This window comes from Columba livia, chromosome 1, assembly GCF_036013475.1.
Source record: "Columba livia isolate bColLiv1 breed racing homer chromosome 1, bColLiv1.pat.W.v2, whole genome shotgun sequence".
In the NCBI taxonomy this organism is placed as follows: domain Eukaryota; kingdom Metazoa; phylum Chordata; class Aves; order Columbiformes; family Columbidae; genus Columba; species Columba livia.
Genome location: NC_088602.1, coordinates 95,992,887 through 96,014,868, shown reverse-complemented (window position 1 = coordinate 96,014,868; position 21,982 = coordinate 95,992,887). Strand labels below are relative to the sequence as shown.

General features: G+C 41.5%; 1 protein-coding gene across 3 annotated transcripts in view; it reads left to right on the top strand.

Annotated features, from left to right (window-relative positions):
• Positions 1 to 21,754, top strand: part of C2CD2 (C2 calcium dependent domain containing 2) — a 43,324-nt gene extending 21,570 nt beyond the window's left edge. For 2 of the 3 annotated variants that reach the window (XM_065068642.1, XM_005514882.3), the window contains exons 8-14: positions 2,753 to 2,814; positions 5,220 to 5,359; positions 5,649 to 5,820; positions 6,589 to 6,702; positions 9,057 to 9,184; positions 10,312 to 10,621; positions 16,768 to 21,754. In XM_065068642.1, the coding sequence (XP_064924714.1) occupies positions 2,753 to 2,814; positions 5,220 to 5,359; positions 5,649 to 5,820; positions 6,589 to 6,702; positions 9,057 to 9,184; positions 10,312 to 10,621; positions 16,768 to 17,000 (1,159 nt within the window). In that variant the 3' untranslated portion in view covers positions 17,001 to 21,754. Of the gene's footprint in view, positions 1 to 2,752; positions 2,815 to 5,219; positions 5,360 to 5,648; positions 5,821 to 6,588; positions 6,703 to 9,056; positions 9,185 to 10,311; positions 10,622 to 13,259; positions 13,297 to 16,767 lie in introns of all 3 variants that reach the window. The other variant, XM_065068647.1, reaches the window with a different exon arrangement.
• The last annotated feature ends 228 nt before the right edge of the window (positions 21,755 to 21,982 follow it).

Here is a 21,982-nt window from a genome sequence, read left to right as displayed (position 1 = left end):
GCAGAAATATCTGGTAGCTTCTGTATTGTACAGGTTGAGGAAGGCGGAGTCACTGATGGCAGGGTGGGTCAGAGGGATGTTTCTCTAGGGGCTTTAAACACCCGCACGGGCAGGCAGAAGCAGCTTCCCAGGGGAACGGCATAGAGATGCTGCCATGCAACATACAGCAAATACTGCTTGTTTGTTTGGGGTTTTTTTCTAGCAGATTATTAAGGTGAGAGGCACTTCATGCACAGTGGAGTCTCTCTGGTTCTTTCTGTAACTTTCTTCTCCCATGTCAATTCATTTTCTCTCTCTACATATATGTATAGAATTATATATTTTAGAGAGTAAGGCGTTTGCTTTTGTGTGACGTTTTTCTTCGCTGCCTAGTCAAAAGCCGGTATCCACTGTACCCTTTCCTTCTCTTGCAAAGCAAGAGTCTTAGTTTACAAGGAACTGAGTGTGTATGCAGACCTGTGCCTGTCTGCTGAATCCTCCCTTCCTTAGGGAGCGGAGTGCACTTCTGTGTGCTCCTCCTCAGCTTGAAGGGGGAGTGAGCGTGCAGTGCAGAGACCTTTTTCTGCCTCCTCATCGCAGTCTGCTGGACTGCGCCTGTGAACGTTATGGAGCGTCCACTGCAGAAACAGGGGGGGCTGAGGGGAAATGCGACAGGGGCTGCTTGATTTGAAGGAAGGCACCAGGATCGGTCATCACAGGTTGTACAGGGCTTGGGAACGCTGGATACCTCTGCATGCGTTGCAGGGGTTGGAGTTGATTAGAAGTCACTATAGTCAGTAAAGAAAAAGTGACGTTGTAGAGCAACACTGAAAGGACTCACATTTTTTTTGTATTCTGATGGTGGTGTGTGGAACTGCTTCTCCTCCTGCTGTCAAGTGGAAAACCAGATAGGAAGCTCTCTTCCTCCAGACACGCACAGTCCGATGGCTTTTGAAGTCTGATTTTAGTTATGAGGCCCTACAGTTTTTGTGGAAGGCCGCAGATCAGACAGTGTTTTTCTGTGACAGTGTGCTGCGTTGCCATCAAGACTTAAGGATTAATGTGATGCAATTTCTTCTCCACAATAAGAGGGGGGAAAATGCACTTCTGTAACAGGTTTCCATTCTAGAGTATCTCGAAGTGTTTCAGCCACTGGGTCTGTGAATCACTTCAGCCATCTGTTGGTAGAACAGCACCCATGCTCTGTGTTGCAGAGCAGACATGTTCCTGGCGATTTTGGACAGGAAGTTTGTCAGAATAATACCCTTTCTCACTGAAAATGCAGAGAGAGGGCAGGCAGGATGTGATTAAGTTGACTGGAATTTGCCCTTGATGCTAGGGATAATGCTGGGTTTTCCACAGCATTGGCTGCTTTTCAAAAGTGCATGAGGTAAGCTTGGGGACTTCTATAGATGACTGATCAGGATTTGGCTGCATACCTTATTTCAAGCTTACATTCCCCCACTATCCCCTTTTCTTTCTTAATAAACGAAAATACCCACCAGTCTGAAGACCAGTGCATTGACCACCATGTCAGGCTCTGCTTTAGCTTCATGGGAAGAGTGTCAATAGTACCATCAAGGTGCTTCCTTTCAAGGTTTGGAGATGCAGGAGGGGATGGGAGTGGCAGGGAAAAGCGTAATACCTGCTGCATAGATTATGTCCCACAGCAACTAACGGAGGTGGGATGCCTGTAACCAAGATCACACTGTCCTGAAATGAAGGCATAAAAATAAAATACATACATATATGCCTTTAAGGTTTTTGGCAGAGCACCTGCTGAGAAGGTTATAAAATGAAGTTTTACTGGAAGGTTCTTCAGTAGGTACTCAGTTTTCTTCACTGTTTCAATTATAGGAAATGTTTTGTATCAAATAATAGAATAATAGAACACCAGGTTGGAAGGGACCACAAGGATCATCTGATCCAACCTTTCTTGGCAAAAGCACAGTCTAGACAAGATGGCCCAGCACCCTGTTCAGCTGAATCTTAAATTGTCCAACGTTGGGGAATCCACCAGTTCCCTGGAGAGATTATTCCAATGGGTGATTTTTCTTGTAATGAAAAATTTCCCTCTTTTGTCCAGTTGGAATCTCCCTGTGTTGTATCCATTGTCTAGACTATCTTATGAGGCACTGCATATGCCAGTAATTCTGCTGATAGTTCACATTGGTTCTGTCAAAAAGAAACTAGTTCTTGTTATCTTGCAACATCCTTGAGTCTTACTCTTCTCACCTTAGCCTGTAACTGCTTTTGTTTACTTGCACGTATCCTGCTTTTGCAGGACACTTTCCTGCTTTGACAGGATATCCCACGGCTTTGAATAGGTTGTTGATTGGACCTGTTCTGGGATCTTGACTTAGAAATTTGATCCTGCCAGGAAAAAGTAGCTTCTTAGCGCTGTGGTATAGCAGTCAGACAGGGACCAACATCAGCTTGAAGGGCAGTGTTTGTCAATTACTGGGGGGAAGAAAGCCTCAGAATTTTTAAGAAATCGACGTTGTGCAGCAGTGCTGGAGGGAACCAGGCTGTGGTTTTCTGACTTATGATCCCTTCAGTCAGTCTTACCTGAGGTGAAAAAGACGCTATGCATGCAGCATACCCAGCAGTGCTGCCATGTGGTGCTGCCCAGCTCGGTCAGCAAGTGGTGCTGGCTGGCTTGGTGCGGGCCAGGAAACGTTTGTGTGTTGGCGACCGGAAAGGGGAAAACCTAGGTGAGAAAGAAAATCTGCTCACCTGCAAAGACCTAACATAAGTTTTATTTACTTCACAGGGAACTAAGTGCCAAATCAAAAGCATTGCAACTGCAGATAGTAGAAGATGGGAAATTGGATAGTAAGTATTGAAACTGAATTGTTTTGCATGATCAGTTTGTGAGCATTGCTAAATGTTGACATAAGTCCTTAAGTCCTACCTGGCTGCACAGTCAAACAAGCAACTGACAGATTTCTGACCCTGCATTAAGACATAGATGTCTTCTGCTGACATGTCCTGGCAGTGAAATCTGGTATGCCTCAAGGTCGGCTCTAGGGAGCCTGGGCGGGGGAACACATTGCACAGCTGTGCAATGGAGATCAGCTGAAAATAGCCAGCCAAACTTGTACAAAACAGGCAACTTGGGGAAAATTTATGACTTAAGTTTGTGTTTTTAAACTCTCTGAGCTTGTCCTCAAATGTAGGTCCCAGAGTTGGAATCCATGGAAAGTTGCAGAGTTCTTGGGCAACACTGATTGACCTGGGTTAAGTGTTGTCTATGTGTACAGTCTTGCTTCCATCAGTAATCATGGACAGAAGAGAGAATCTACTGTTCGCATGTCTCTCTCCTCCTCTGAGTTAAGGTTATAGAGAAACCTTGAGTTTCTTTCTAGACTGTCAACGTACTGAGTCTGCCATCGGCTGATATCCTGATTTTTCAGGTTTCTAAACTTTTAACAGATTCACTGTTAGTTAGGCTTTCTAAGCCTTTCTGTGACTGAAGGGGAATCATGGGTGTTAATCCTAAATCATTCCTTTTCAAGCCCCAGACGTTGCCTAGCAATTACCAGGTATAAAATACACTAATTCTGATTATATTGGATTAAGTATAAAACATGGGGGCTGAAACATTTTTACTATTTGATTCTGTTGTTGTAATTTACAATTAGCCTTCAGTGGCAAGAAAAGTCCACTACTCGATTGCATTTGGTTTATTTGGAGAAGCACTACCTTTCTAGTGGGGGTAAAGGGTAGGTGGGTGCTGAGACCAGAGAGCATGTTTAGGTATTTGCATGAGCTTTGTAAACTTGCACCAAGTACTTCATTACTTGAGCTTTATTGAAGTGGTGACAAAACATCATAAATTCTTCTCCTATACACTGCATGTTATTTTACTGATACAGAATTTTGCTGTAGCTGGAAATATAGCAACTGCATTTCAGATCTTGGATCTGTTTGCTTTTTCCTTCTTATGTGAGGTTTCAGGTCTAAAACAAACAAAAGAAATATTACTTTTTGACACCTATTTCTCTGTGGTTTAGTACTATCAGTCATAATTCAGCTTAGTTCAGGAAAACGTTGGCTGAAGGTCTTCATACCTGGTGATTAAAAAAATAACCGTACTCGTGGTGTCTTGTGATAGTAGATGAAGGCTTGGCCTGTAGTTTATTAGGCTATAATATTTTATCTCAGCCACAGTTAAAAAGTAGTATATACAAATGGACTGTGTTTAATTTGGGGTTACTCTGTTTATTTTTATTTTGAATAATCTAGATGCACAAAGTTGTACAATACCTTGCATATCTGTGATTACTGGAGGGACTGGGAAGTCAAACGTAGACAAATACTTAAAATTTCTCTGGTATGGATACTATTTTTTTATTTTTAGCAAAAAAAATGGGATCTATATACAGTCAGCAAATGTATATTGTTTGTTGCATAAAGTTTAATCTTACCTGTACCTGAGCATCTTTAGTAGTGGGTCTTTGAAACAAAACCAGTAATGTTCTACATCCTACTGAGAGTGTAACTACCAGCCTGGTTTCTTGAAGAAAAAGGTTGCAATTGGTTGCAGTGACAATCGTCTTCCTCCCCTGCCTGCCATCCCCAAACCATCTTAGGTATTCTTCTCCCAAAAATTTGAATAGAAAACTCAAAGTAGAATCACATTAATGAGAGCTGAGTAACGTGAATATAATGTAGATCTCTACTTGTCTTTGAATTAAACAGAAAAGTAGAATTTCATCTCTAAAATCGTGCAGTAGTTTTGCTAACAGTTTGCTCCAGTCTAGTGTAGCAAATAAAGTAAGGGGAGCAACAGGAGAAATGCTGACCTTGCTCTAAAGTTGAAATTAAGAAAGAATATTCTTAATGATACACCCGTTTACCAGGAATCCAGAGGGTTCTCTGAAATTAAAGATGCAGGTAGCTGGTTATGGAGATTGTTCCAGAACCTAATAGTAGTATTTCTAGATGTTTTCTTTTACCCCAAACATTCAGTATATGCAGGGGAAAATATTGGGAAAAAATAGTGGCAAATAAGTAATGTCTCCGTTCTTTCCTGTTGCACAGTACTAGGCCAGGCTGAGGCCTGGTGTTAAAACAGAAAGCAAGCTGTGAAAACTGCCGTGTTTCTGCCCTGCGGTGCAGAACCAGTTCTTGCAATGAGCCGCCTCTGTCCTTCCTTCTCCTCTCCTGTCTTCTCCCCCTTAAGACATACCGACAGCTCAGATGTGAGCTGATTTTGTTGATTTTATTTCTTCCAGGTCCTTTGTCTGCAACGGCGACTGTACCTCTAGACTTGTTCAGGAAACAACCTTCTGGCCAGCAGAGCTTTGCACTGAGCAGCGGGGCCAGCGAGAGCAGCCCAGAGCCGGGGCCTGGGCTGGGATCCATTAGCGCAGAGGTACTGCTGCGTCTGGGTGGTTTTGTGGTGGATTTTTTACGTCAGGAAGTACTTGTGAATACTTACCTTGTGCTTTGGACTGTCACTCGCAGTGCATTGTGCTTTGTGGCTGAGTAATAGCGCATTCAGATTGCATGGTAACACTTCATATGGTTTTTGTGTCTATCAAAAGAATTAGCTTTTTGGCTCTTGAACATTAATAAAAATATTAAAGGAGTACTAGCTAGAAATGTTAGTGTCCTTCTTGCTTGGCTGTGGTTCCAAGGTGACATTTTTTTTGTCTTCCTAGTTCTTTTTCATAGAACCCAATGAGTTAAAGACGTGGCAGGTGTCTTCTCCAGTGCCAGCCACTAAAGTAGAAAAGGATCGCACTGTGATGCCCTGTGGGACTGTGGTCACTACTGTAACTGCTGTGAAAACCAAACCTCGTCTAGAAGGGAGATCATCTCCACTGAGCACAGGTGAGGAAATCCACTTCTCCCTGTGTTCACTCTTGGGGTTATCTGTGGGGACCAGGAGAAGTTGGAGACATGGGATATAAGGAAAGGTGCTGTTGTCCAGACTTCTCTGGTGTGTTGCAGGCCAAGGGTTGGGCATTATTTGTATTCTTCAGAATCAGGTTTTTAATTTTCATGAAACCTTGTTCTTACAAGAGAGGTGGTTAATGCTCCTTTTAATACACATTGTAAATCTTCATGGCAGGGTGATAATGCAGAACAGCTCGGTTTTGGTGGTTGATTTTCTGCATGACCAAAGTATCAGACTCTTAGAGTGTTTGCTGATGACAGACCATCCTGTGCCTTCTAACCTTGATCTGTATTGTAATCTCTAATGAGGATGGGTATCATCTTGTGACAAAGTTTTTTTTTATTAGCATATCTTTCAGGAGTAGATTCTTCTTCTTTGGATAAGTATGAAAGTAAAACCCTTAAACCGTCTCTACATGAAGTCTCACCAAGAACTGCATTCTTTTAAGTTGAAATGAAGATCTATTACTTAAGTGGGTGTTGTCTAGCATATTACAGTAGAATGTTTAAAAATAATAAATTCCTACACTTGACAGGTCTTTTTGGGGTCAGGTTACCACAGAGCGTGCATTAAAGAATTTGTATTAAACAACTTTCTCAAACATGATTTGAACAGGCTTTAACATTGGTATAATACATTCTTATTAATTTCAATAATTCAATGTCTTGAATAATTTCAGTAACCAAAACCTTGGTCCTTAGATTCTCCTGTGAAAACTCCAGTTAAAGTAAAGATGATTGAAAAGGATTTCTCTATTCAAGCTATCCATTCTCATGGTGCTCCAGTCAGCAAAACTTTATCGTCTTCAGATACAGGTAATAGAAGTGTTCAAAGGTGCTAATGAGAATGTGTCTCTCTCTGTTGCACATGGGATTAATGTAATCCTGTTAAAATAACAGCAAACCCACATGGCCACTGCCTTTCAACAGGCACTGAAATGTTTATGTTAGCAAGTACTGTGGTTAGGCATATGGCAGTCTTGTAACAGAGTTCTGTTTTTAGTTGGTGATTTAAATTGCTAATTTTGAATAAATAACAGTGAGCTGTGGTTTGGAGAGGTGAGGTGACTGCAGAAAAGCCAGGCTGTTTTTTCTCTTACTTTTGAATGAAAAATTCCCCCTTTATAAAAACATGGGGGACACGACACAAGATGAAAGCGCTGTGAAACTTATCTCTAAGGCCATTGTGATTCCCCTCTATCTGCAGAGAGGCTGGACTGATGTAAGGAAGACTGAACTCTCTACCCAGTCATGCCACTGGGCTTTTTCATGCTAATGCAGATACACAATCTTGCTGTGTCTGTCAGTCTGCCTTCCTAACTCACCTGGCACACAGTTGAAATGCCTTCAGAGTGACAGGTGGCATTGATAATAACTTTAATTATAAATTCACTTTTGACTGTATTAAACCTGAGTTTTAGTTTGAGCATTTTACCTTTTGAGTTGCAACGCTGAATCTTCAGCATGTTTTTCACTCCTGTGTGTGGTCACCATTCGATCTTTCTGTTGCTCTGTATGGAACAGTAATGAAAGATGTGACCCAGTCTAGCTGCAAATGGCACATGGTGCCATTGCACAGATTTGAGTGTGGATGTGACAATCTGGAAATGATTTAGACTGCTCCTGGCTCAGTCAGAAGGCTTGCTGAGAGAGAGAAATAGATTGGCCAAAAGGCAAAGATCTGGGGATGAACATGAACCAGTGACTATGAATAGCTGTAATAGCTACCTACCTCTAGACTAAGAAGTACTCGGATACCATGAAGCAGCATGGTATTACTAAGCCAATTTGGGAAACGTTAAGATAGTCATAGACTTATGAGTTGACTCTCATAACTGTTGATGACATTAAAGGTATGAAGCATTTACTGGAAAACTCACCTTAAGAGAACTTAGAGCATGTTGATATAGACAGTGTTTTTATGGGAATGCAGGGGAATTTCTGTGAAATGTTTATATAACACACTGGGAAGAATTACTCATTAGAATGAAAGTTTAAGCCAAATAAAACAAATACAAAGGAGCGTTTGGTATGTCCGTAACTTAGATAGTAGTTATTACAAACAATGTGTCAAAATAGCAGCAAGCACTATAGAAAAGGTACTGTGGCTGTGCCGTAGTTCTAAGCGATGGCAACAATAAGAATTAGCAGGTGCCACTGATGTTGTCCTGGATGCCCTCAGCTGTTCCTGGGGGCTTTGCAGTGGTGAGGGAGATGGAAAAACAGAGGTTTATAATGAGTGTGCAGACATGCATGGGCGTGCATACCCCTTGTGAACACATACTCTTAAATTCCAAAACTATCCAAGATTCTTGGTGCAGTGTAATTATTCAGGCCTCGTATTTTATTGCATTAATGTCACAGTAACAAAAGACACTGCTCAGTTTAAAACTCCTAACAGAAGAGCCAACTCAGACAATTATATACAGGGATTTTTGTCTTGTTAACTTTCTCAGCCTTGTTTGTTCCTAAGCTTGACGAATTTGATTAGTGTGTATTTGCTGTGCCCAAAGTACTTGTGTACTAGATGCCAAAAAATGGCCATGCTTAAAAATAAACTTGTGTTTGTCACTAAAGAGCATTTTATAAAGAAGGTTTTATATTCCTGTACAAAAGTTGGAGGGGGGGGGAAAGAGGTGCACTTTACAGGCTCTGGAGGCAGCTGATAAAGAGCAGAGCAACTGCCACTTTGCCTTCTCCATCCTATCATAGTGCCATAGCAAATCTGGAAATGCTGAAAAAGGATGTCTGGAAAAAGAGCAAATTAGCTACCTGAAGAAGTAGTAGCACGTATCAGCTTTGTACCCTGTTAGAAATGTGGCTCTTCATGACGTACCTCTCCACCGCTTCTGGATTATAGTCACCACAGTGTAGCAATGCAGTGAAATAGTTGGATGTTTTGTGTAGGCTTCCATAACCTCCTGTGTGCTCAGAGCAAGGGGTTGTAAGTGCAACTTAGGTACCTTTTCTCAAAAGAATGAGTTACAGAAGGGAAATACAAGACCCGATAGTTGAGTGGTGAATTGCAAGATGTTTTGGTATGCCTGGTGTTTATACCATTTCAACTAATTTCTCTGAGTTCTTGAGTCAAGAACAAACTCTGCCTCTCTTTGCTCTATTTTTTCCTTTTTTTTTTCTTTCTTCCCTTTGAAATAATGCTTTCTTTTCAGAACTGCTGGTGCTGAATGGCACCGATCCTGTTGCAGAAGCAGCCATTCGGCAGTTAAGTGAGTCTGCAAAGCAGAAGCTGAAGTCTCCTAGAAAGAAAAGCACCATTATCATATCAGGGGTGTCCAAGGTAGGGCAGAAAACAACACTTACATTTAATGCTTAGTACTGTAAAGACCTAGCTCCACTGATTGTGACATTTACATGCGTTCTTCTGTTTCCCGTTCAGCAGCCTCTGCAGGATCTAGGTCTGTGTGCCAGTTTGTTTCAGTAACTGTTTCAAGTTAAGCCATATCAGGATGGGTTTGTTGGGGAGGGTGTTGGTTTTTGATTGTTAAGTTTGACAGCCTAACTAAAAAGGAATGGTATCCTTGAATGGGAGTGGCATGATTAGGAATTTGGGAAAGCCATTTTAGGTGAGAACAGAGGATAATTAGTCCTCTGTATTTTGCCTGTGGAGGGAAGATGAACAGAAAAAGAAAAAAAGATTTTTCTACTTTTTCAAAAGTTGTTAAAACCCTCCAAAAAACCTCCTAGTCCTCCAGACTCTGTTCCAGAGGGAGGGCAAACAAAAGACTGTTTCTCACTTGGTACACTGCATTCTTGAAGACTTTCTTCATCCACAGCCTCAGTCTCCCATCTGATGGGACACCATCTTGGTGTCTGTCTGTAGTCCTTTCCCTGCAGGCTGCTGTATGAACGTTTGCTATCAAGTCTTGCTGTTATGCATAGGACCCCTAAAGATCCCTGAGTGAAAATGGAGCCATTGGGCATGGATCCCCTCATCATCACTGTGCTGTGATGGGAGGCAGGAAATGAGGATCAGCTGCCACAGTGCCAGCTGTATCTACTTGGGAAATGGAGGCAGTGGAACTGCATGGGTTTTTGTTTACCTGATGCAGCTGACAAAAAGTCCCTCTACAAATAAACATCTTTTCTCAAAAGGACCAAAAGATTGTCTATGCATGCAGATAACTTAATTACAGCAGCACATGTAGGAAAGAATCCCATTATTTGCAGTTGGAGGCATGTACTTTTTTTTTTTCCCAGTCATGTGGCTTTAACTACGTGATTAAAACTTGGCTATACGCTCCTCTCCTTTAGTAGAGCTAAAGAAACTTGAAGTGGCTTTCTGATAGCCCTGAGCAACACAAATAAAAGTGTAAAGAAAAGCAAAGAATAGAACTTTTACAGAGAGGCTTGTTTTTTCCAGCAGACCAGCCCGTGTCAGTGTTGTCTTTTTTTTTCACGGGGCAGACCTCTTTATCTCAGGACAGTGAAGCTGCGCTGATGATGGACTATGCTGCAGCCATGGATAGCTCCTGCAAAGAAGTACCACCCGCTGTGGAAGAAGCTGTTGCAGAAGTCACCTCTGATGAAAAGCTATCATTAGGTTCTTCAGAAGCAGTACTTGATACTGACCCACAGCAAAGTGCCCATAGGGCTTGGGTTTTGGAGAACGGCAGCCAACAGTGGGACACCAACACGCTCTTAGACCAGACCTGTGAAGAAATATCTGGGAGCTCATTAAGTGTTTCAGAAAGTGGGAGCATGAAAAAATCTAAAGGTATGTGATCCTTACCTCTGCTTGAGTGAATGACTGCTTTCTCTATGTAATTAGCAGTGTCATGTGACACTGTAGTAGTTCATCCTTTCTTACTGATTTAAACTCCTTGTGATTGTGGTGTTGGTTGAATCTGTCTTACTATCAGGCATAAAGAGTGCAGTCAGGCTCTCTTACATTCCCCTCCATCAGGAAACAGGAAGGCGAATAGAATAGAATAGAATAGAATAGAATAGAATAGAATAGAATAGAATAGAATAGAATAGAATAGAATAGAATAGAATATTTTAGTTGGAAGGAACCTACAACAGTTGTCTAATCTGACTGCCTGATCGCTTCATGGCTGACCAAAAGTTAAAGCCTGTTACTAAGGGCATTGTCTAAGTGCCTCATAAACACTGACAGGTTTGACGTGTTGATCAGTTCTCCAGGGAGCCTGTTCCAGTGTTTGATTACCCTTCTGGTAAAGAAATCCATCCTAATGTCCAGTCTAGACCTCTCCTGATGCAGCTTTGAACCATTCCCACACGTCCTATCAGTGGATCCCAGGGAGAAGAGATCAGCACCTCCCTCTCCCCTTTTCCTCCTCAGGAAGCTGTAGAAACCAATGAGGTTGCCCCTCAGCCTCCTTTTCTCTGAACTAGACAAACCCAGACCCCTCAGCTGCTCCTCACAGGACATGCCTTGCAGCCCTTTCACCAGTTTTGTTACCCTCCTCTGGACAAATTCAAGGACCTTCACATCCTTCTTAAATCTGGGGTGCCAGAACTGCACACAGAACTCAAGGTGAGGCCACACCACCACTGAATACTGTGGCATAATCACCTCTTTCAGCTGGCTGATTGTGCCACGTTTGGTGTACCCCAGGGTAAAGTTTCTGTGCCCCTGCCTGCCAGGGCTCACACTGCTGACTCATATTGACTCTGCTGTTGACCAGCATCTCCAGATCTCTTTCTGCAGGGCTGCTCTGCAGCCACTCCTCTCCCAAATTTTACTTGTGCCCAGCATTACTCCATCCTAGGTGCAGAATCTGGCATTTGGACTTGTTAAATTTCATCCCATTAATCACTACCCAGTGTTCAAGGGCAGCTCACTAGGCCCAACCCAGTTATCTGGGAGAGAGAAAACTACCCACATTGTCAGTTCCTCCATGAAATCTGTGTTCTTGTAAACAAGGACTTGTACTATATTGGCAGCCTTATTACTAACATGAAAATGGTAGGGTTCCACAGTTGCTTTCTGGTAGGTTCCTTCTCTTCTTCTCCTTCACATCTCTGAGCACAAGACTTCCCTGCCCTCACTGAAGCGTGTGTTCAGGAAGCATCACAGCTAAACCAGAAGTACACTCTCTTAGCTGCCTTGTGAACAGTTTCTCCCTTTTCACTGATTTCATTTATATGTAGTTTGCTAAAGAAAATAGAATAAAGGGTAGTTTAATAAGTCAATAAGGGGTCTGATCATTTTGCTTATGTAGTTACACACCTGGATAGGTGCAGTTTGAAAATGTCTTATGTTTCTTTGTGTTTCCTCTGAGGTTGTAGCACTGTTTTGTGGCCAAGTGGTAAACACAGGGGCTGTCAGGAAGGCTGACACAAGAGCCAGTGCAGTGGACTGTGCCCTGAACAGCAGAACGGCACACCAGTCTCGTGGGCTGGATGTTGAAGTTGCAAAAAGTGTTGTGTTTCTCACCCATATCCGTCCCTCTTTCACTTTATTATTTTATTTTCTTTCCTTACACAGAGATACTGTAAAATGATTTACTACAAAACTTCAGTATATTACTAGATTATCATGATCCGCCCTCACGTAAGGCCTACACTGGACCTCTTCAGCAAGGCTTTCCCTTAGAGCACTGAGGTTTTCTGGCCTTCTTGCAGTTGTATTGCTTCACCTGATAGATCAGGATGGTACAGCAGCCATCAGTTTGACATAGATGGTCAGGCATTAGAAAGTTTTAGGTGTGTTTGGAGGGAGGGCAGGGGGTTAGTTGTGAAGAGATTTGTCTCATTTGGAGCCTGGAAAAGTTTAGGAAGCTGAATGAGACTTTGCAAAACCTCTGGACTCTTCTTTAATCTGTTATTCTAAAACTAACAAGTAGAAGTTTGTATGTCAGTTGTTGTCTAGTTTTGTTTTTCCTGTGCAGTATGTTGCAAAGAGATCAGGCTTCTGAAGGTCCTGTTAACACAATGTAGTATAAAGCTGCTAAAAAGCGCAAAGTATCTCTAATGTTTGAGACAGTTTCTCATCTTGAAAAAATATTTTTTAAAACTGTCTCAAATCCCTTTCTTTACATATAGGTCTCTTTGTGAAAGTCTTGAATCTCTGCTTTGTCACAGCTGAGTATCTTTTATGGAGCGAGATAGGAAAACATTTCAACCCTCCTGCCTTCCGTTAGCTTTGAATAGTTCAAGGTTTCTGTTTTGTGAAATGCTTTCCCTCTACAAAACAAACAAACAAAACCCCACCAAACACAAAAACACAACAAAAAATCCAAACAAAACCCAAACACAACAAACAAACCCCTTCTGCTTTAAAAAGCCTTATGTATGTATTGTCTTATAGTTAGCACTGTCTTTTTTTTAACTCTTGCATGTTTTTTTCTGACTTCCTCTTTCTTACCCATTCCCTTTTAAAAACTAAGAGGACTACTATGCCAACCAGAGTTAATTACCTACACAGTAAGTTATTTTTGTCTTATTTTTTTAAGTAAATGTAGCTTTATAATGGTACACTCATTGTAAAAACAGAAGCAAAACATAGTTTGGCACCCATTTTCTTCTTTCCCCATCCATTTCTTTCCTCCTTCCAAAATTACCTTCCCATACCCAGGTGTCTTAGCAGACTCATCTGCTGTGACAAGTCATTCTACTGGTGGTTGTGCTGTCCAGGTGGGTCACACAATGGACAACAAGGAAGGCTTGGAGGGGTGATGTACACTCCTGATCTCTCTCCGTCATGTCCGTTCCTGTAGCATCTAGTTATCAATCAAACATCTGCTCATGCAAACCATGTGTGACCCCATAACTGGATATGCATATGCAGAAAGCTTATTTTACAACCTGCTGCTTACAGTTTTCTAGACCTCTTTTCTAGTCTAACCTGTAGAGCTACCAGGACCTCAGCAGGTATTACAAAACCACCTGCATAAAAACTGTTTTGGAAGTTGGGAAGAAATGGAAAGAAGCTATCTCTATTTGTATCCTTCTAGATGTGGAAGGAAGTCTTCCTTCATTAACAAAAATGAGATTCATAAGTGATCCTAGCCCCACAAGCATTTTCAGAACACCCCAAACTAGTGCAGAGGAGCCTGTGAAGACCAGTCAGTCTGTACAGCACTCTTGACATGCTCTCTGCTAATATCCTGGTGTTAGGGGCAGAGTTGGCATATGGATCCTGTCGAACTCAAGAAGTAAGCATGCAAACAGCACGAGCATCGCCAAGCTTGTGATTTGCCCTGCCCTGCCTTCTTGGCAGGGGATGCATGCTTCCACAGCAGCTGGAGCCACTGCCAGGCAGCACTTACCAAACTGATGGGTGTCAGTGGAGATGTGGCAAGCTTCCAGGTAGGAACAACCTAAGTACCTCTGAGAACACAGGGAGCTTTTGTGTCAGGGGGGCTGCTGCTCGTGCTGAGCCTGTTCTGCTCTCAGGGAAGCGCTGCCTGCGGTTTTTCAGCTGCAGTGGGCTGTCCCAGGCCGCCGGAGTAATTTTTGCAGCATTCTTGATTTGGTTCTGTTTCCTAGCGTGGAAAATCAGTTGGAATGGATAAACCCTTCTGCTCTACTCCTTCTGCTGGCACAGCTTCAGCTGCAGCAGCCAGGACTGCTGGGTGGAACAGCTGACTGCTAAAACAAAAGCCACACAGCAGCAAGAACTCATCCCCCCCAGTCCTTGCATATTAACAACTGTCAGTATCATGGGGTTGAACACTGTTTCTTTTATGCTGTCGACAGCAGCTTGAAGTGGTACTGCCTTGCCAAAAATGTCAGTCAGAGGGTGGTGGGAGAGCAGTCAAGATTCAAATCTGTGAGTTCCAGTTGCTTTTAGCTGACTTCTGCCTCCATCCTGTTGTGCCCTGTGAGAAGAGTCTCAGCAGCAGCAAGACAAAACATGCTAGAACATCTTCTCAAGTGCTGAGTGCTTAGTCCTTAAAATACAAAGTAATAATCCCAAGCACGTGTTTGTAAGTGCTGTGGTCTGCACAAAGAAGCATCTGGCTGCATGCAACAGAGCTGCCACAAAATACCTATTCTGCAGCTGTTGCTGTGCAAAATGACATGCAGCCTGTGCAAGTCCTTAGGGAACAAATATGTAATTATATATATTGCACAGAATCATATGAAAGAACTAGTCTGTTTGTTGCTTTTGTATCCATTTGCAATGGAGGGAAAAGCAGAATCAAGACTATGTGGTGACAAGATTTAACAGCTGAACTGATAAAAAATTGGGAAACCTCATAGGGGAAACCTGTAGGAAGAAGGTGTGGAAGCTTTGCCAGCGAGATGACTGTCCTCATGTACTAGTCTGACTGCCAGAAGGCTCCTGCGTTGGCTTGCTACCTGGGTCCTCCTGTGTTCACATTGGCTGGTGCCGCTTAGACAATGACACTACCCAATTCTGCACAAAACTGTTGGTCTTTTAACACTGGGCTGATGTGCTGACACCAGGCTGAGTGTGGCTGGTAGCCTGGAGTGGTGTCCTTGCCAGCTGCCACTGAGCTGCCTTGCACATCGGGCACATGGAAGGGGAAGGTGGAATCTGGCGAAACAGTGGCTGTAAAAACAACCCAGGCTTGCAAAGAGAGAAGCGTACTGGTGCCTGATGTTGGCAACATGAGTCCCGAGTCCCTGGTGAGATGACAGCTGCAATTACCTTGGCTGCATCATAGGTTTGACATGGGATCAAGGGAAGGAATAAAACAAAATAAAGCAACCTAATTTATCACAGAAGGGATTTCAGCAAACTTCTGAACCTATTTGAAGCAGATATAATATTATTTTTAATCTGCTTGAAGTGAATTGCTGTTCCTAACAGGATTTTAAAATAACAGATGCTTAGTGATTTTTTTTCTTGGTGGTGCTACCAAATTTGTATAGAATATGTGCTGTCTGGCTTGTCTGGGCCTACTGCATGCAGGGTGACTGCCAAGTAACTGTTCTCTGGCACTAACAGTGTCCTTCACCTCAAAATGCCACCATCATGTTCTGCATCACGGGCCAATCTCTTCAGCTCCCTTGATCTCTGAAATAACGAAGAACAACATTACTTCCTCTATTTCATTCTTTTTATAAAATACACTGTACTTCTGTTGTGTTGGAAAGATTGGATATGCCTGTTTGACATGTGAGAACCCAGTGTACAACCCACACCAGATGCTGTGCATGTGTATGTTTGAACAGTACCATAGCTTTCAGATGAGCTTTAGAAACTAGTGAAGTGTAAGGAAGGAGACTTCCACAAGATGTGTGGATTGACTTGAGAAGCTGAAATCAGAAGATTAATATCTGATGGCTCACAGGCACGTTTCACAGTAGCTTTCCTTCCTTATCAGCAGTACCATTTCTTAAAGAACTGAAGGAAAATTCCTTTTTTCTTTAGTGCTCCTCTAGCAATATATGTGAGCTCTTCTCTCCTGAACATTTCTGCTAACTGTACAAGTGTGTTGATATGTGTAGATCTAGAGCTGCCACTGTCATGATTCAGTTTGCATGGTACTTGCATGGAATGAGGAGAAGCAGAGAAATACATACTTCCGTGGAGTCTAAATTTCTCAGTGGTGTTCACTTGGAAGAGAGCTGGAGTAACAGTGGGGCAGGGAAGATTCAGAGGCATGTATTGTATGTATGTGTGCCTCTGTCTGAAAGCATGATGATTGCTCGCGTTTGCCAGTATTTGAAATCACGTGTTCCAAGGTGGAACTCATATAATTATGGGCTCTAAGTTACAAACCGTACATATTCGCACTTTAGATTCACCACGCTCTTAGATTTCTAACATCATTTGAATAGTTACCAGGGTGATGCTTAAACTGGAAAAGTTAAGACCAAAGGTTTTTTCAGTCATGCTGCAGTTACAGTTAAAGCTGAGCTCCAAGAGGAAAGCAGCCTGTTCTGTCTAAAGTGTCCTGTGCCTCTGCTCTGTTTCTGCAGGTGGGATTTTGAAAAAAAGCGCAAAGCTCTTTTTCCGCCGGCGACATCATCAGAAGGACCCAGGAATGAGTCAATCACACAACGATCTTGTCTACCTGCAACAGCCACTGTCAGAGGAAACGCGCAAGAAGGGAGGCACGCTTTCACGTATTCTGAACAGAAAGCTCCTTTCCAAAAACAAAAGCAAGAACAAACTGAATGGTGCTTCGGCAGAACCATACGTACAAGACTGAACACTCTCTGCTGGGATGCTTGCACATCACTTGACCATTTGTTTACAGAGCAGTGCTAGAGAATACAAATACGGCTGATGACCTGCAGAAGATGATGTTCATTAATACAGTGGTCCAGGAATAAAGAGAAAGCTTGAATTTTTTGTTTATTTTTCTAGAATGCTTTTTCTCTCTGATTATAAAGTTGCTCCTCCAAATACAAGCAGCGCTAGTTGTATCGTGGCGGCTTTTGGAGGACCATGTGGTTTATTGTAGAAGATGAGGGAGGATGGGGAATGGTGCAGATGGGGAAGACCTGTGTGTGAGCACCTAGTTTACATTAACGGGGAGCTAAGAACTGAAACATCATACCTTCTATATATGAGGGAACCACTATAATGAGAGAAGATATCACTGTGCTTCCTTACTGCGGCCTGGAATAGCAGCAACGCAAGTCTTAACTTGTTTTTCTAGTCAGGCTGAAAGGGAAAAGAGACCCAGATCCAGTTTGTATTGTAATTTGGAAATGGGTGAGTTTTCAGAAGCAGAACTGAAATGCTGATTAAGATAGCCTACTGTAATAACTGTAGCCTGCTGTAATAACTGCTCAGTCCATGTAGGTGGAGAGATGCCTTTGATATTAGCCATAAATCAATAAATTATGCAAATACTTAGCATATTGTTTAATGTTCTGTGCATAAGTTATGCTTAAAAAAACAGAACTTTTTTTTGAGTCAGCTTGCAAGAAAACATTTACAAATGCTTAGATGTAGCTTTTCTTCCCTGTGTAAGAAGATGCATTGCTAATGTAAAAACCTATCCTAGGGGCTCTAATTCTTTCTAAGTACTGGTTAGACAAGTATATTAACCATCATATCAAATGCAAGGCTAGGAGCAGTAAGTGATGAATAGGGCATATTTAACCCTATACTGCTTTTCATTAGACAGCTTCTTTTACTTGCCAAACACATACTGAGAAAAAACAATAACAGTTCCCTTAGTCGGTTTCTAGATCTACCAGTGTTGTCAGGTGGTGAGCAGTTGGTTGAGTGAGGTTTTTTACTTTTTCCCTTATTAAATATTGCAGCTGGCTCCTTTACGTTAAAAGGAAAAACTGATGAAAGTAAAGGCATAGTTCTTCTTGTGGCTATTAAGAAGAGTGAAATGTCAGTCAGTATTTCACAGGTACCATCTTTTATGCATACCTGTACTTTTCCATCGTATACGTTCCTGCTGAGGACAAAGGACCAAGCCTGTTCTCTTTAGCCAAGAAAAGCATTCGTTCCATCTAAATTACCAACATGAATGGATGATAGATTTGTGCCTGCTTTGCCAACAGTGATTTCCCCCCCGCATTTCCTTCCCATAAGACATCCAACACTTTGGCAGGTACTTGGACTTTCAACTTAAACCATTCTTCAAAAATAGAAAGTCATTGAAGAACAGAAACATGTTTCAAAACTTCTTATGAACTCTAGATTCCTTGATAAATGCTTTTACAAAGAATATAAAAGTAGAAGGGATTTGAATTCTTTTTTACCAACAAAGAGATTAGAAGAAATTAACTGCCAAAATCTTTTAACTGAGCCTGCTGCTTAAAAATAACTTTTATGTGAAACCTCGTAAAATCACTGTGGTAGTACAGCAGTCCAGACTGTCAAATAGTTGTACATTTAAGCATGCTGCTTATTATGAAAACACTTGAAGGCATTTTTAAATTCTCTGTTTTGAAAATTGGTTACAAATGAGTCTTCTAGAGCTGAAATGTGCTCAGAAATCCCAGTTCAGTAATACAGCTTTGTCCAGCTTGAATGTGCTTGAACGTTTTTGTTTATTGTTAATTTAATACAAAGTAGTTCAGTTTCTTCATTTGTTTTACATTTGTTTTACAGTGGTTCATGATATGAACATTAAAAAACCTGATGTTACCTTCTCTCAACATACACTTTTTCTCTTGACTTTGCTAGGATCTCTTTGCATGATGGGGCAGGGTAGGGCATCAGATCCCTGCCATGTTTTAAATGCTCCCTCTTGTTCACTGAAGGAAAAAACCACTGGTCACTGAGTTGAAGAAATCAAAGTGAGACTGAGCTCCATGGGCAGCACCCCCTTACACTGAAAATGGAGTTGTGGAATTGGGAATGTAAACAGAGCACGTAACACTACTTGAAGTCTGCTTAAATTACTGAACTGCAACTTTAATTTACAGAAGCTTTATAATGTACCTTATTAATAGAATGGGGTGGAAATACCACTGAATAACTTGCAGAACGCAGGAGTAGTGATTGCTTGCAGCTTATCCCAAAGAACAGATAGACACTGAAGTGGTTTTTGGTTTCCTTTTCTTAAGGTCTTGGTGATTGCCTAAATGCATGTCTTGATGGTGGGAACTATACTGCAAACTGTGTGAAGATTTGGGCTTAAGATGAGGAAAGCAAGGCATTTGGGGTAAAAAGGGAATCTTGGTTTTTAATTGCCTTTACTCCTCAGGAAAATAAACATCATTTGGTTTGATGTTTGACTTCCACATCTGGCTGGTGTGTTCCTCACCTCTTCCTACTCCTCTACAAATAGTTTATGTCCTATTGTAAAAACAAGCTCAAGTGCTAAACACAAAGGGAGAATTGAGTTGCTGGGTTGTGACAAACCCAAAGGCCCATAATGTTCAATCCCATTCCCCTCTTCTGAGATGATTAGGTTGTTATTTAAGATCAAGAGATCTGAGTACGTACATTTTTTGTGTACTAGTATTTGGCTCAGCCTGACTTGGGTCCTGACAACCAGTGGAAGCTACACTACAGGTTTGGGTGGGGATGACTGGATTTGTAGACTGTCGTAACTAACACTGCAATGTACCCTGTCAGTGCTAAATATTTCCTGTGCAGTTGCGTGAGGGATATTGGAGGGAATAATTTTGCTCTTTTATGTTTTGCAGTCTTCACAATTTTAATAACTACATGTTTGAACAGCAGAACAAATCTCTGCATGATATTACACTGAAGACTTCTTGTTTTCTGTCTTCCAGTTTAATTACTTTAGAACAGTAGCTTGGAAATAACCTGTGAAATCTGTCTTCCTTTTTGCCCCTTTTCTTACACTTCTGTGTTTCTGGATGTTCTCTACAGCAAAGAAGGTGGGGTATTTATTTTATGAGTACTAAGAGATGAAGGCTTGCTTTTCCTTTCTAAAGAATTTTCCTGCCCATAACTGAACCTTCTTATTCTGTGTTTGTGGTTTGTTTTGCTTCATGGTATTTTAGCTTTTCATTTGCCTTGATGGAGACAACCTGCATCCTTACCTCACCAAGATTTGCCTTAGCTTTAGTATGAATTTTGACCAAGTAAATAGTGTAAGAATTCATTTTGTCTTTGTAGATGAAAGCAATAAAACTACCTAATCTCAAGTGTGAATACAACTTAGTTAACTTTCTTAAAGTGTCTGAGATCACTTTAAAAGTCACTTTAAAGAGGAGCGTGTCCTAGGTCACCACTATTTCATATCCAGTTCACCCCAGGAAGAAATGACAAGTCATTTCATTCCTAACTATATATTAAACTTGTGAACCTTAGGCAGCAGAAAGGAAAAGGAATGCTGTCATGGAAAAAAGTTCATATTCTTTTAAAAAGTAAAGTACCTTTGGCAATCTTCTTTGGCTTGATGGACAGGTCATGATCTGTGCAGGCATAAATACTGGGCTTTATTCTTAGGCTTTCTGATAGATTTTATTTTTTTCCCCTGCTCTTTGTTTGGGAGAGAGGTTGGGGCTGCAGGTCATACAGACCTGTAGTTACTGTCTGGCTCTTGGGAGGACTTGGCTTCCAGCGCTGCTTGTTTCAGGGAGTTCTATTGCCCAGCAATGATACCAGCTTTGAGCATTAGTGAAATTTTGCAGCATTTCGTGTACTGCATCTTCTCGCTGGTTCTAAGTGGTTGTCAAATAAAAGCTTTCTGCGGTGTATTTCTTGTAAAGTTTTGGTGTTCTTGATATGCAAAATATCATAGGAAAAAAGCAAAGTCAATGACATAAAATGCTACCAAATGTGTATGGGGAAGAAAAAGAAGAGTCTTGCTCTTGTTTTAACACCTTTTTCAGCTCCAGGTGTTACAAGCAGCAAGAGCTCTATACAAGGTGGGAGGCACCTGTCTTTCTCATTTTAGTTTATTGCAGTTTTTTTAATTGTAGAGGTGAAGGTTGAGTTAAGTGCTTATCCTGGTACAGAATTAAGTATACTGTAGTTCTGGGCTAAGACATTCCCAGTCTGAATGGGAACAACTGACCTCATGGCTTTGACCTCCACAGAACCTAAGTGGATTTACTATTGTGCTTAAAGTCAGCATATGTTTCTGTATGTTGCTAAGCCACAGTCTTGTTGACAAACAACTCTAACTATATAGCAAGGTAATTACTTTAAGATAAGGGTGAATAATATAATTTCACTCAGGATATCCAAACTGCTACTATGCAAGGTGATGTCATGGTGTGAAAATAGCTGGGAAGGATGGATCTGAGGTCTTTCCAATACTGTAACTCTGTATTTCCCAATAATGTATTATATTCTTATATTCTAGGTGGGGTAAAACATTTTTTTTTCTAGCATTCAACTGTGATAGTCACTTCTTCTGTGGTATTTTTTTCTTTGTGTGTACACAAAATTAAGTTGGTGCAATTAAGAAGTCTGTGTTGTACAGATTTATTATATCACTAAAAAGCGTGAGGATTTTTTAAAGAAATAACTACTGTTGTACATACAATAAAAGCCAGTTGTCTCTGTGCAGTGTGCTGTCCTACATACTTAGTCAAGTGTAACAGATGGTTTTCTACTCTCCTCCATTAATTTTACCAGTTGCTTAACATAGTCCATTTACATGTTTATTCAGGAGCAGAATTCTCCACCTATGCTGTGCTGACACTGGCTTTTTCCTGATAACCTTGGCCATATCAGGTAGCCCCTTCTTGTTCTTTGAGAAACATGGACTGGGTGGGAATCTCATGGAAGAAAGCA